Source organism: Channa argus, chromosome 2, assembly GCF_033026475.1.
Source record: "Channa argus isolate prfri chromosome 2, Channa argus male v1.0, whole genome shotgun sequence".
Classification (NCBI taxonomy): Eukaryota; Metazoa; Chordata; class Actinopteri; order Anabantiformes; family Channidae; genus Channa; species Channa argus.
Window position 1 is genome coordinate 24,378,072 of NC_090198.1, and position 12,930 is coordinate 24,391,001.

At 39.0% G+C, this 12,930-nt stretch overlaps 1 protein-coding gene across 1 annotated transcript; it reads left to right on the plus strand.

The window, feature by feature from the left end:
• The first annotated feature begins 2,199 nt into the window (after positions 1-2,199).
• cmtr2 (cap methyltransferase 2) lies at positions 2,200-10,878 on the plus strand. The gene is made up of 3 exons (XM_067486514.1): positions 2,200-2,254; positions 3,704-4,963; positions 7,318-10,878. Exons 2-3 carry the CDS (start codon positions 3,713-3,715, stop codon positions 8,368-8,370), a joined length of 2,304 nt encoding a protein of 767 aa, XP_067342615.1. The 5' UTR covers positions 2,200-2,254; positions 3,704-3,712; the 3' UTR covers positions 8,371-10,878.
• The last annotated feature ends 2,052 nt before the right edge of the window (positions 10,879-12,930 follow it).

The window sequence follows — 12,930 nt, forward strand, 5'->3', positions numbered from 1 at the left end:
TCACAAAATTAGGGGAAGGATGCTTCTGTATCACAGCTGTGACGACTTACATTAAATGGTATGTGAATGACCTCAGTCTTTTTGCATCAAGTTGGTGACCTGCAGCCTGAGAATTATGTACTTAAAAATGTTGTCAGCACTTAAAATGTTGACAGCAGATGTTAGACTTCTGACAAATAATGCAGCATGGAAATTTGCTCAGATAAAGGACTATCACACTTTGTGTGGCAGATGTTTTTATCCAACATGATCTGAAGACACACTCATAACTGCAGCACCTTAATCAGCACCTTTGACCCCTGGACTGAATGTAATCGATGGACAACCTGCTCAACTTTGTGAGCTAAAGCCACCCACACCCACATGGAAACAAACCAGGAATCTGTTTTAGATGCCTAATGACCTACAAACAGGCTCCAAAACAGATGTCTATCTTTAAAATGGAATAGTCCTACAAAGATGACCTGCTTGCCTTGTCCTGTATGACATGTATGTTTCTCCTATGTTTGTTTGCGGGGCAGGCTACCTGCAATCAGTGTGAAAGTTAGTTTTTAAGGTCATGAACAGTGTAACTTGACTGATTCATACACTTGGTTTGTTAGTGGAGATCAAATGGAGCTGGAGCTGAAACTTCAGAGTGGCTGCCCTTTAGGAACAATATAGCACATAAAGCACGAGTATATCTGTCTCTCTTTCCACTTGCTGAGCGTATTTATTTTTTCATAGCCACAGATGACCTTTAAAACCTCACTTTCTTTAATATCAATCGTGATAAGTATGTTTTTGCATTTGATTTGAATTGTGTAAACTCAGTAGAGCTTTCCTTGCCCTTATAGTTGCCTGTTTTTAACTATTTTAACTTGGGTCTTCTCACAAAGCTACTGTTATAACTTTATAAAAAACGATTTTAATGGGCTGATAATGTCACCAGGTTCTCAGCATCGTAGGAAATTTTGGTTTTATTTGTTTAACTTTGTGCCTTTGTGGTTTTTAGATACTCCTATTACGTAGTCCCATGTCTTCTTCAACACTTCAGGAAGAAAATACTGTATTATTTATTCCACTACCTTTACTTGGAATAAGAAGCGTACAACTCTGCATTTATGAATTTTAAATGGTCTGTTTATTTATCCTTTTTATCCAAAGCTCTTTACAGAGTTGCTTCACTTTCACCAATTCACATACACACTGATGATTCTAGGTGATTGATTGACTTGATCCACCGACAGCAACTTGGGGTTTAGTCTCCTTCCTAAAAATACTTTAACTTGTAACCAGGAATTGTTCCACAGCAAAGTAAACACAGGAGATAACTTAAAAACTGCAGCACTTTACTATTTTTCTTAGTATTGGAGCCATATGTTTAGAAATGTAGGCACAAGGTGCATTTTTCATTGAGGCCCACATTGTAAGTATAATGATGACTGAGCAATTAAAGCAATTAAATAATACTTTCAAACTTCACATCACAAAATTTCTGAAACAATCTTCATAGAATTTTTAGCTTTCAGACTGCCAATCTTCATTTCTCATGTGCATTTTTAAAAAAATGATTTTTTGTAATCCTAAATGCACTTTGGAAATCTCAAAGGCCAATTATTTATAAATGATCCTACCTCTGTGAATGTCCTGTTTTTACTTAGTCACATTCTTATTAAAGCCTGATTTACATTTCATTGACAAGTATGAGATTGTTCTCTAATGATAATGTAAAATGATGACACAGATCAGTTCAACATAAATAATAGATAAATTCACTTAATTCCAGTAAATCCAGTAGTAATGAAGAGGATCATGAAGAGAGGTTAACTTCTTCTGAATTCACCCACAAAGAACATTAGATTACCTCAACATGAATGTATAGTCCTTGTGCTGTTTTAGTATATAAACTTTCATTATATTATGTCTCAGCCGTATTTTTGAAATGTTAACATGAGGCAATAAACTATTTGGTTTAAACCAGAATTAAGTCCAGAGTTAATAAATATACTAAAAGTTTAAATAGTGAATGAACAAATAAATAAATATGTGTTAAATGTTATGAGACAAGGGTCAAAACATATCAATTAAGTCCTATGGCATATGTCAACTTCCGCTTCTGTCTTCATCAATGTAAATGCTGTTTACTTCCGTTAAAACAAGGTGGAGGAGTACTCCTTTAAAAGAGGCCCCGCCCACGCCGTCACACGCCTGCGCAGTGTCGGTCTGAGGTACCGGAAACGTGGTTTTGTCCGCTGACAGCAGCTGCAGTCTGGTGAGTTTCTGTCAGTGTTTTCAGGGTGTTTGTGTCTTTATTACCAACAGGCAGCTCACAGACTGTACACCGTGGCTGGGACAATCGCCTAAAAGCATTTAATGTGCACGGGACGTTATTGAATTTAGTCAATGCGGGTTTTAGGAGACACATTTCGGTCTTCCGCGAATTTTGAAACGTCTCTTTTAGCTCCAGCTGATTATAAACTTTTGGTTTTTCTTTCACAAATATGTATCATACACGACTGTCTTCATTTTCCCACACAAGCCAAAACACGCAGTTGTGCTGTTCTTTCTCGAATTACCTCCTTAATTATGATTCAGAAAATGTGAAACACCTGTTTTTGCCTGGAAATAGATGACCGGACTTTTCACTCGTCAGGTTATGGAGAAGACGGGCCACTTTTTAATGTTGCCAGGATTACTCATTTGGAGACTTCCCTGATTTCCAGAAAAAACTTGGCCTGATTGCCTGACTGCGGTCTGTTAGTTTTGAGGACCACACACCTATCAATAAATAAAATGTTACTGTCTTGGAAATCTGCAAATGTGAATTGAAACAATTTTCATTTTCAATTGTATGTTTAAACAGTGCCACTCCATGTGATGAAATGCAGCCCTTTGAAAAGGGGAATTGTGTTTACATGGCAGTGTGCAGCTCTCCATTGTCTGGAGTTGTTTAACACACGTCAGGAGATGCAGCCTCAGCTACTGGTAATTCTCTGCTTGATCTAGGTTAGGCCTGGTGTTATTCACAACGAAAGAACTTCGTGAACAGGCCCACTTGCTCTTTGTGAATCCTCAAGACATTTCCCTGCTCAGTTCACACACAGGCTCAGTCAGACTTTACATGGAATGCTGCATTTCAAATCTTTAGCTCAAGATCCTCACGACCAAAAATAAAATAGTCTCTGCTGTAAAACTTAAGTTTAATATAACCAATCACACTTTTATTATTGCGTGTTTCTAGTTCAACAACACTTGCTTTTCATCCCAAAAAAATAAAAAATAAAATTCAAATGAAGCACGTGTAAATATATTTACCATTGATAAATAGATCAGCATTAGCAGATATAAGTTGTGCATTAAGAAGTTTTCAAAAAGAAATGCGTGAAAAACTTGAACAATGACTGATTAATGATGTAGAAAGTGTTATTCTGAGTAGGTATCACTCAAGCCTGGTGAGGTAATCACCAGTGTTCAGTCTGCCCTGCTTCCCGAGGGCACCACATCACAATGAGTCAACATGAGTAATTCAACACCACTCATGCATGTAGAGGAAAACGAGGGAGAAATGTACTGTCTGCACATTTCTTTCCTTGAATATTTAATCTACCTGTGCCATGTACTGTAATCAGGTCACACAAAAAGTCTGGTAAATTACATCCACACACAAAGTGGTTTTTAATCAGTGCTTGTCTAAACTCTTCATGTTTTTCTTACAAAACAGGTGTGGAGGATGAACGCAGGCCATGGGACCAGGAGGAAAGTTGGCAAGCAGCAGCATTTCAACACTAGGGCAACATCTGACCCTGAAACCTTGATGGAAATTCAAAGTCTTTTTACTAAAGCTAGAGCTTATGTGAAACCGTCCAAAAAAGAATGGTGTATCCCCAACCCAAATGTTTCCCTTAGACACCCAGCAGAGCAGCACTGCCGCCTGCAGGCCCTGAAGGTATCGCTGAACGCTGTAAAGAACCAGCTTAGCGACAAGGATGTTCAGGTCTGGCATCAGCACACCAACTTCACCAACCGAGCCGGAAAGGTGATTGCTGCCGTGCGTTCTGCTGCCAATGCTGAGGTCTGCACTCAGGCCTGGTGTAAGTTCTATGAGATCATGGGAACCTTTAATCTTCTTCCAGAAGAGGCTCTTCAGACTGGAGAGCTGAACACAGTCCACCTGTGTGAAGCACCAGGTGCTTTTATAACTGCTCTGAACCACTTTATTAAAACAAGGGAGTCCACACGCTACTGTGATTGGAGTTGGGCTGCAAACACTCTGAACCCATACCATGAGGCTAATGGGGGGAGCACGACCATCGCAGATGATAGGTTGATTGCCAACACGCTTCCCTGGTGGTTCTTTGGCTCAGATAACACAGGAAACATCATGATCCAGAGCCACTTGCTGGAGCTACAGGCATTTGTCTCTAACATGCGTAGAGTTGATATGGTGACAGCCGATGGCAGTTTTGACTGTCAAGAGAACCCGGATGAGCAGGAGGCGCTGGTGGCATCACTGCATTACTGCGAGGTCACAGCTGCACTGCTACTCCTGAGCCCTGGTGGCTCCTTTGTGCTGAAAATGTTCACGCTGTATGAACACTCGTCCATCTGCTTACTCTACCTGCTGAACTGCTGCTTTCACTCGGTCAACATCTTCAAACCTGCCACCAGCAAGGCAGGCAACTCTGAAGTGTATGTTGTGTGTTTAAACTATGACAGCAAGGACGCTGTGAGGCCTCTGCTATCAAAACTGATTCGTAATTATGGACCACACATGGCTAACAGAGAGGCACTTTTCCCAAGTGCACTTGTCCCCGAGTCGTTTCTAAAACAGCATGAAGAAGTGTGCGTCTACTTCCACACGCTGCAGGTGAAGACGATCACAGAAAACCTACAACTGTTTAAAGGAATGAGCACAGAACAGAGGCAGCAACTCGACCACATAAGAGATTGTGTGGCCAATGAATATCTGCAGCGCTTCCAGGTAGGAAGAGAGAGACTATGAAGGTGTAATATATCCGAGCTACTAAGTTCACTTTCAACCTTTTAAACAGCAGCTGAAAAACAAATTCACCTGTGGGTCCAGTAAATGAAATCAACTATTTCAGCTGTTTCAGTTACATCAGTAACAGAGTTTTCCCACCTTTTTTCACTTCACTTCACTTCAAGGGCCTTTTGTATCTTTGAGCCTAAATGTTGAGCTTGAAAGTTGGCTCGACTTTTACTATTTTAGACAGTTGACTAAAGAACCAAATTTCTTGGCCCAGTCACAATTTAGTTTCTTCCCCTTCCCCTCATTTTGTATATTACGCTAAAAGTTTATTTTATTGTCTGAAATTATTTTAATGTCAAAATTATATTGTGACAAAATATATGAAAATACCTTAAATATACACAATACTTTTTATGTATTTACAATGACAGTGATTTATTTCAGATTCAGACTTGCTGAGTTCCCCTTGTGACGAAATTTCTACAGCACGTACCTACCACCTTGCCACCAACCAGATTTTGGGGTTAATCATGTGCTCAATATATTTTGTATATGTCAGTTAGCAGAAAAACATTTATTCATAATTAGTGGTTTTGAGTCTGCTTCTAAAAACCCTTTTGAAGGGCCACATAGTTGTAACACCTACCCCTCGCTGCTAAAGCGAATCGGTACACCCCTACAAATGGGATTGGGCCCTAGAGTCATGTGCATTATGCTTGGATCAATGAGTGACAGTGTTGGTTGGTTGGTCGGTCGGTCTGTTCAGCTCTTTGGTACTTTGGTCCAGACTAAAATACAATTCAATTCAACTTTATTTATATAGCACCAATTTACAACAAAGTCATCTCAAGGCACTTTACAGAATAAGGTCCAGACTACACAAGTATGTAAAATAACCCAACAAATCCCCCTTGAGCAAGTGCTAGGCAACAGTGGAGAGGAAAAACTCCCCATTAACAGGAGAAGCCTCCACCAGAACCAGGCTCAGGGTGGGCGGCCATCTGCCTTGACCGGTTGGGGTGACTGGAAAGTGAAGGGAGAAAAGAAAAGAACAACAAAAAGCAACAACAAAACAACAAAAAGCAACAACAAAACATTAGACAGGTTGGTAAGACACAAAATGAATACACCAACAACTATTAACTAAATTATCATGTATGTACAGAGACATACATACAGCACAAAATTCGTGGGTTTTTATGGCCCCGAACTTGACCAGAATACTACACATCTTTAAATATTTATAAGAACGTGTCTGGTCCAATACAAAAAATATATGGCGCTATAGCATAACAGCCATTTCTTACACGAGCCCCTCCATATTTTTCTTGATCCAAATATTGAAGGTCCAGGTTACAAAATATTGTTTAGAAGATCAAATTATTAAACTGAAACTAGTATTTGGAAGAATGCGACTTCTTAAACTCTACAAGTTTGAACATTTCCCTGGAAATACAGAAACACTTTTGAGGTTGGGTAATAGAGACTGAAAAATCTTAGTAGCCTACAGGAAGCACTGTCAACCAAGAAATTATTCACAGAATTAATGTTCATTAGTGACACTTGAAAAAAAACCCTGCTGCTGGCAACTTTTGTCATTTTAACCAGTAAATGTGATGGGTCAGCACTGGCTGAAACAACAAGCTGATGACTGTATCTCATGCACACTAACATCTGCTAATCACATCAACTGGATCAAATCCATGCAATTTTCCAACCTACACAGAGTCCAGGAAAGGTTCATTGTGTAGTACAGTTGCATTTCAAGATTAAATTAATTAAACGGTAGCTGTAGCTCAGTTGGTAAGGCAGTCGTGCCAGTGGTTCGATCGGCCCTTTCTGGCTACGTGTGGAAGTGTCCTTGGGCAAGTCACTGAACCTCAAGTTGCTCCCAGTGGGCCAGGTGTTGGGGGCGGTTAGGTTTAGGACCCGACCTGCACTGACTCATCAGTTACTGTTCAGTCCCAGGTCTAGCATTATTCACCCTTTGCTTGTATGTTTCTTTTAGGTTTTGTTCTTTTAGCCTTTTAATCTCGGCACTAGACGAAAAACTGATTAAAAACAAAAGAGCCTGAAATGATTACATTATAATTACCCACAACCTGATTTATTATCTGGGGTGCTCATTTATTTTCTGTGGTGCTAAGAGCCCACAGAAGTTAAAAGGCTGTGGGCTTAGAGAATTCAGAAAGCTACTTTATCACAGGAGAAATTGTTCTTAAACAGACACAAGCATTAACAAGCCCAGTTTCCATCTATAATTCTATAACTATATAGGAAAAACCATAATATATTGTTGCAATTATGCGTTTTGTAAATAAATCTGAGCTTGTCTCTGTGTGTAGGTGAGCTTCCTCCCACGGAGGCGATGGATTTCTCGTAAAGCGGTGAGTCCCGTCTGCTGCAGCATGTCAGCGGGGCGACCTCTAGGCCAGAAGAAGCAAACCGGCTCCTTCAATGAGCGGAGGGAGCTGCAGACCCTGAACTGGAGGGAGCGCATAGAGAGGGGCAGTCATGCCTCCTGGATACTGAGACACTGCACTGAAGCTGGTGGGACAGGCTGTGTCCTGGAAGGTCTCCTTAAGGACTGTCTTGTGGACTCGTGGTATGTTATCATCGGGCCTGCGCTTCCTGAACTCAGAAACTCTCCTTTCTGTGACGGAGGACTATTAAACCACTTGAATGAAGCTCTGATGGACACAGTAGTAGACTGGAGATGTGTAGCTCCATGTGTCTCTTGCTACGTGGTTTACTCGGCCTCCATCTTGTCAGATGTTGCATGCATCTTCAAACACAACAGTGATGGGATCAAAAAGAAGAAAAGGCAATGTCTGGTGTTTGGCAGCCGCTCAGTGTGGGGTTCCTGTGAGAACCAAGTTAAGGATTTAGTCTTAACATTTTCTGAAGAGCCTCCATTTCCTAAAACAGACTGTATCAAGCTGCACGACGGGGAGCCGCTGTACCAGCAGCAGCTCTTAGGTTGTCTTGTGTTCTCCCTGCAGACACTGGACTCTGGGGATGCCCTGCTGCTGCCTGTGTTGTCTGCCCTGACCCGGGTCACGGCAGCTGTTGTTCTCTGTCTCCATGTGTGTTTTCACTCCGTCACGTTCAGGTGTCCGCCCCCCTCTGGCGTGGTGGGGGCACTGCTTGTGTGTGTTGGCTTCTGCCCTGAAGCCGCTGTCCGAATACTCCCTTTCCTCACTAGTATCCAGAACAGCATGAGTCAGCTGTTGAGAGAAGAGAATGACATGGCTAAAAATCAGTCCTCAGGGTGTGACAGACAGGTGCTGCAGTTTGTTCCCATGGAGGAACTGCTTACTGGAGGATTGACTGAGTTCCTGTGGACCATGAACTCTGAAATCATCCAACAAAAGCTGCATCTGCTTATGCAATCATAGTGCATGCAGTTTAGTGAGCTGCGCTGGGATATGGGCTATCGTTGCAGGAGCTTTCTCATTATGTTACAGTCTGTTTACTTTGCTTCTTGTTGAAGCAGCAGACTAATTTAATCTACTCAAGTGCCTCCAGCAGTTAGTCACTGAATCATTGAAGTATTAAAACAGTACTCCGCTGATTTATCTTTGCACTCCTGTAACGTTTACTCTGGATGGACAGAGAAGAATTAACAGAAATGCTGCAGAACCAGAGAGAGGTTTTATTCCACACATTTTTCTTTGTCTGCATTGCAACTGCCAGAATGCAGCAGTTATGTCAGAGATTCAGTTGTGTTATTCTTATAGACTTTAATGTAGCCAGCAATGCCTGGTTACTGAGATGTGGGCCTTTTTTTTTTATTTATTTATTTTTTCTTCATACTGCCAGATATCATTTTCAAATTATGGTCTTCATACTCAGGGGAGCTAGTGTTTCACATTTCATTTTGAACATGCAGTAGTAGTATTCTGCATATTGTTTTGAGTTAGTACTGCTTTTTAAAAAAATCAAATATCCCTCAGCTGGCGTAATGAAGAATTAGGTACAGTAGCTAAATAATATTTATGTAGAAATAAAAAACAAAACAAAACTGTTATTTGAAAGATTGTTTTATAATGGACATTTGTAAACCGAACATTGGAAAATAACGGAGTGTGGTAAAACAAAATAGTAGACAACTGATAGCATGGCTGATATTAGCTTATTAATAATCCCCTCTAAGACTTTGCAGTACAAGTGAACTATATGTTTGAGAGCACTTGGAACCATGCTTGGTCTACCAGAGAGAGCACAGAAGTTTATTTTTTACAACCCATAAAATGTTTAGTTTAGTAAATTTCCTAATGTAATAGAAGGTTTTTTTTAAGAATATCAAAGATAACTGTGCTCACCTTCTAAATGCAGCCGGCAGTAGCTCAGTCATCTGTGGCTGACAATGACATATTTTTTTTTCATAGAAAAATTGTTAAAAGATGTTGCCCCAGATGATATGAATTGTCACAACTTTGCACACCGACCTGATGTAAGATGTCTGTTTGAGATCTCTGGAAGAATTGTGTGGGTTTGAAGCATTTACCCCAATTTCTGTTTTTTATTATCCTTTAGTTGGTGTTTTAGAATGTCACCCAATGTAGGGGTGTTGTGGGCTGATGTGTTTGTGGAAATCAGTAGTGGTTACAAATGAATAAACTGACCCCTGTTGTAGACTAACACCTACTAATTGTGAGGGAAGTTATTTTGGTGTTTGGGTGTTAATTGACAAAATGAGAGCTTATTCTTTAAGGTTAACCCATTGTAGAGGCCTTCCCTGAATTGATTTAATCGCGGCCATGCTTTATCAGGTTGACGGTAGAAGGTCATCCAAAAATGTCTTTGGCATAAGACAAAATTTAAAAGTGCAGATTTGATCTGAACAATGCTGGAATTGTTAAGCAAGTTTACATTTTGATACTGTTTATTACTATTGTAAAAGTATCAGGACTCTTAAATTTTAAGTATATAATTTGATACAGTAAAATCGGCCAATAATTTTGGCCATGCTAGTGTATCACTGGTACTTTAGTGCAGTACAGTCTGTGATATGTTCAGCCTTTACTTAACCCGCTGGGTTTTAGTTTTCATCTCAAAATCTAAATCAAATTATCTTATCGTTTATTGTTTAGCCACTGATGACCTGCAGGCAGAGCAGCACTGTTTGATGATACAATGCGTGAAAATGGTAATTATTTTCAGTATTTGATCAGCAAAACTCATCCGTGACTAACTTCACTGAAGATTTTAGGGAGGTTGAATAGACAACACACAGCCCAAAGCACTGAAGATGGTTTGTGTTATAAAGCACATCGCAGCACCTGGAGTTTACCCTGAAGTGCCTGTAATATTTATTTTATTCCAGGGTGTTGATCATCTTCCTATATTTTTATCATCACACACGTAGCCAAGTTTCTGTTTACTATTTAATTAATAAACTACATCCAATAAAATATTTTTCTGTCCTCATACATAAAGACAGTCTGTGTGCAGTAAAATCTTTTATGCTTCAGTAAAACAATGATGTATTATTTGAAATTAGGTTTTTTGTTTCTAGTTTTTGACCTCAGTATTTTGTATCTGAACAGTTTATTTTCTTACAAAAACAATAAAATTGTGCCAAGGACAAGTTCACTTTCCTTTGAGACCATTAAAATCTTCTATTTACATGTCAGGTGAAGCTGTTTGACCGAAGTGCCTGTGCCAAGTGTTGTATGTTTTGAGACCACACAGAAAATCTAAATTTTTTCTTTCTGAAATAATTAATGGAGTCTTTTTCACAGCACTTTAGGTACAACACCTGCCAACAGAGCTTGGAGAGGTTTTATTTTCATTACCCAGCATTCATTACTCATTTCCCTACAGGTTGTAAGAAAATAAAATATACAGATGTCGATTAAGAGAACAACTGACAGGTAGTAACAGTTTTCCAACGAGATGCGTAATGTTAATGTTAACTCAAATTATTTTAGTAATTCATATACTTATTGTATAAGTGTATTTTTTTTTATACAATTGTAAATTTTGCAAATATCTTTCTCTCTATTCTCTGTATTTATTATTCGTTTGAATCAGATCAGCAAACATACAGGTAGGGATTGAACTGTCGACCCTGTGATTGGTGGAAGACGGCTCTACTCCTGACCCCCAGTTGGCCCCTTTGTGTAGGACACATAATAAACTCTCACCTTAGTATAAAGATGCATACATTTCTAATCTCTTTATTGCAAGTTAGGTCGTTGTCCCCTGTGTTCAGCTTTAGGAAGATGTGTGATTGTGTCAAGTGCAGCAGGAATATAGTTGGTCCTTAGTTCAATTTTGTTCTGACCTTTTGAAGTGGGCACATGCAAACCAAAGTATGCATCTGTGCAGCTGAAGCTTTTTTAATTTGTAAACAACACAGTTTTATGAATTAGTCTTGTTTCAAAATGTAAACATTTAAAATTTGCTTGCTGGCTTATAACAGTACAACACATTAATTTTCTATAATGTGTGCAGGATGTTTGCATTAAGCCAAAATACAATGAAAGTATGTTGTATTGGTATTTATGTTCAGTATGTTATTATAATAATGTATATATGTCAGAATTATACACTAGGTACTGTAGATAATGTGCATATTTATATTATATGGTATTAAGTATTATAATAATTTAGCTACATTGGTATTATGATACCATATTTTACAGTATTCTGTAATAGCAGGAATTCTCTGGCATGACTTGATTATGCTACTTTATATTCCAGTATTTGTAACATTATTATTATTATTATTAGTAGTAGTAGTAGTAGTAGTAAAATGTTATTTTACATGATGTTTTCTGTGGTGATGAAATGTAAAGAGGTAATGTCGCGTAGTGAAATTCATGTGCCCTCAGGAAACCGTGACTACAAAGACAACAGGATTCTCAAGGATTTAATGAGCGTTTTTGTTTTTGTGTCACTGTTGGATGGAGACTTGTCACTTGTTTGTCTACAGAGAAAAGATTCTGACAGATCAGGTGAAGTGAAACTCTCATTATGCAACAAAAACCTAAAGTGGGAATAAACTTGTGAGGAGAAGAATTGTGTTCCCCACAGAGCAGGATGTGTTTATCAGAGGAATTCAGCCTAGTCAGTCAATTGTCTCTTCCTGATTGTGTTTTTCAAGAGGAGCTGTCTTTCTTGTCAGGCTGGCTTTGTAACTGCAATCACTAACCTGTGAAAGAAACTGGGTTGCAGTTATTAAAAAAAATATTTTCTCAAAATATCCTGCACATAACAAATGTGCCATTAAACTCTGTTTCATTCTGTCATTTCTTGATCCTGATAATTATCAAAGACTAATTGCATTTTCAAGTACAGCTGCAAGACTCTCTCCCAGCATACTGTACTTAAACATGCAACAACAAATGACTGGGGTGACTGACTGAGCACTTGCAGCATAGATGGAGACGCGTTGGCTAGAGCTGAAGAAATAATTATCATAGGGAATAAATAAAAATAATTAATTGTATTTTAGTATTTAACTTCACATTACCATTTTGTAATGTGGTGATTGGTGCAATAACAGCACCACGTTTTAAAGTGAAAGACATTTTAATATTTTACTATCTCATATAATCTGTTATATATTTGAGTGTAAAACCTTTGTTTTTAAGTTTCCATACGCACCTGTTTTTTAAATGTGCATCAGCCATTAAAATATCTTCAAATAAAAATTGGATTTGGCTGATTCACTTTTTAATTTCTTTAGGTGCCATGGTGGGTTCAAACCCATAAGTTGGCTGGATTTCTTTGTGGATTGTGCATGTGCTTGTGTGGGTTCGCTCTCAGTGCTCCAATTTCCTCCAACAATCCAAATACGTGCATGTTAACAGGTGTGAATGTGAGTGTGTGAGGGGCCAATAGGTCAACTAAGGTGCCATAGGCCTCACAGTACACACTGCACTTGAGCCACTTGGAGAATCCACAGTGCTATGCAAGAATTCTCTGCATTGATTTTAGCTCTGCCT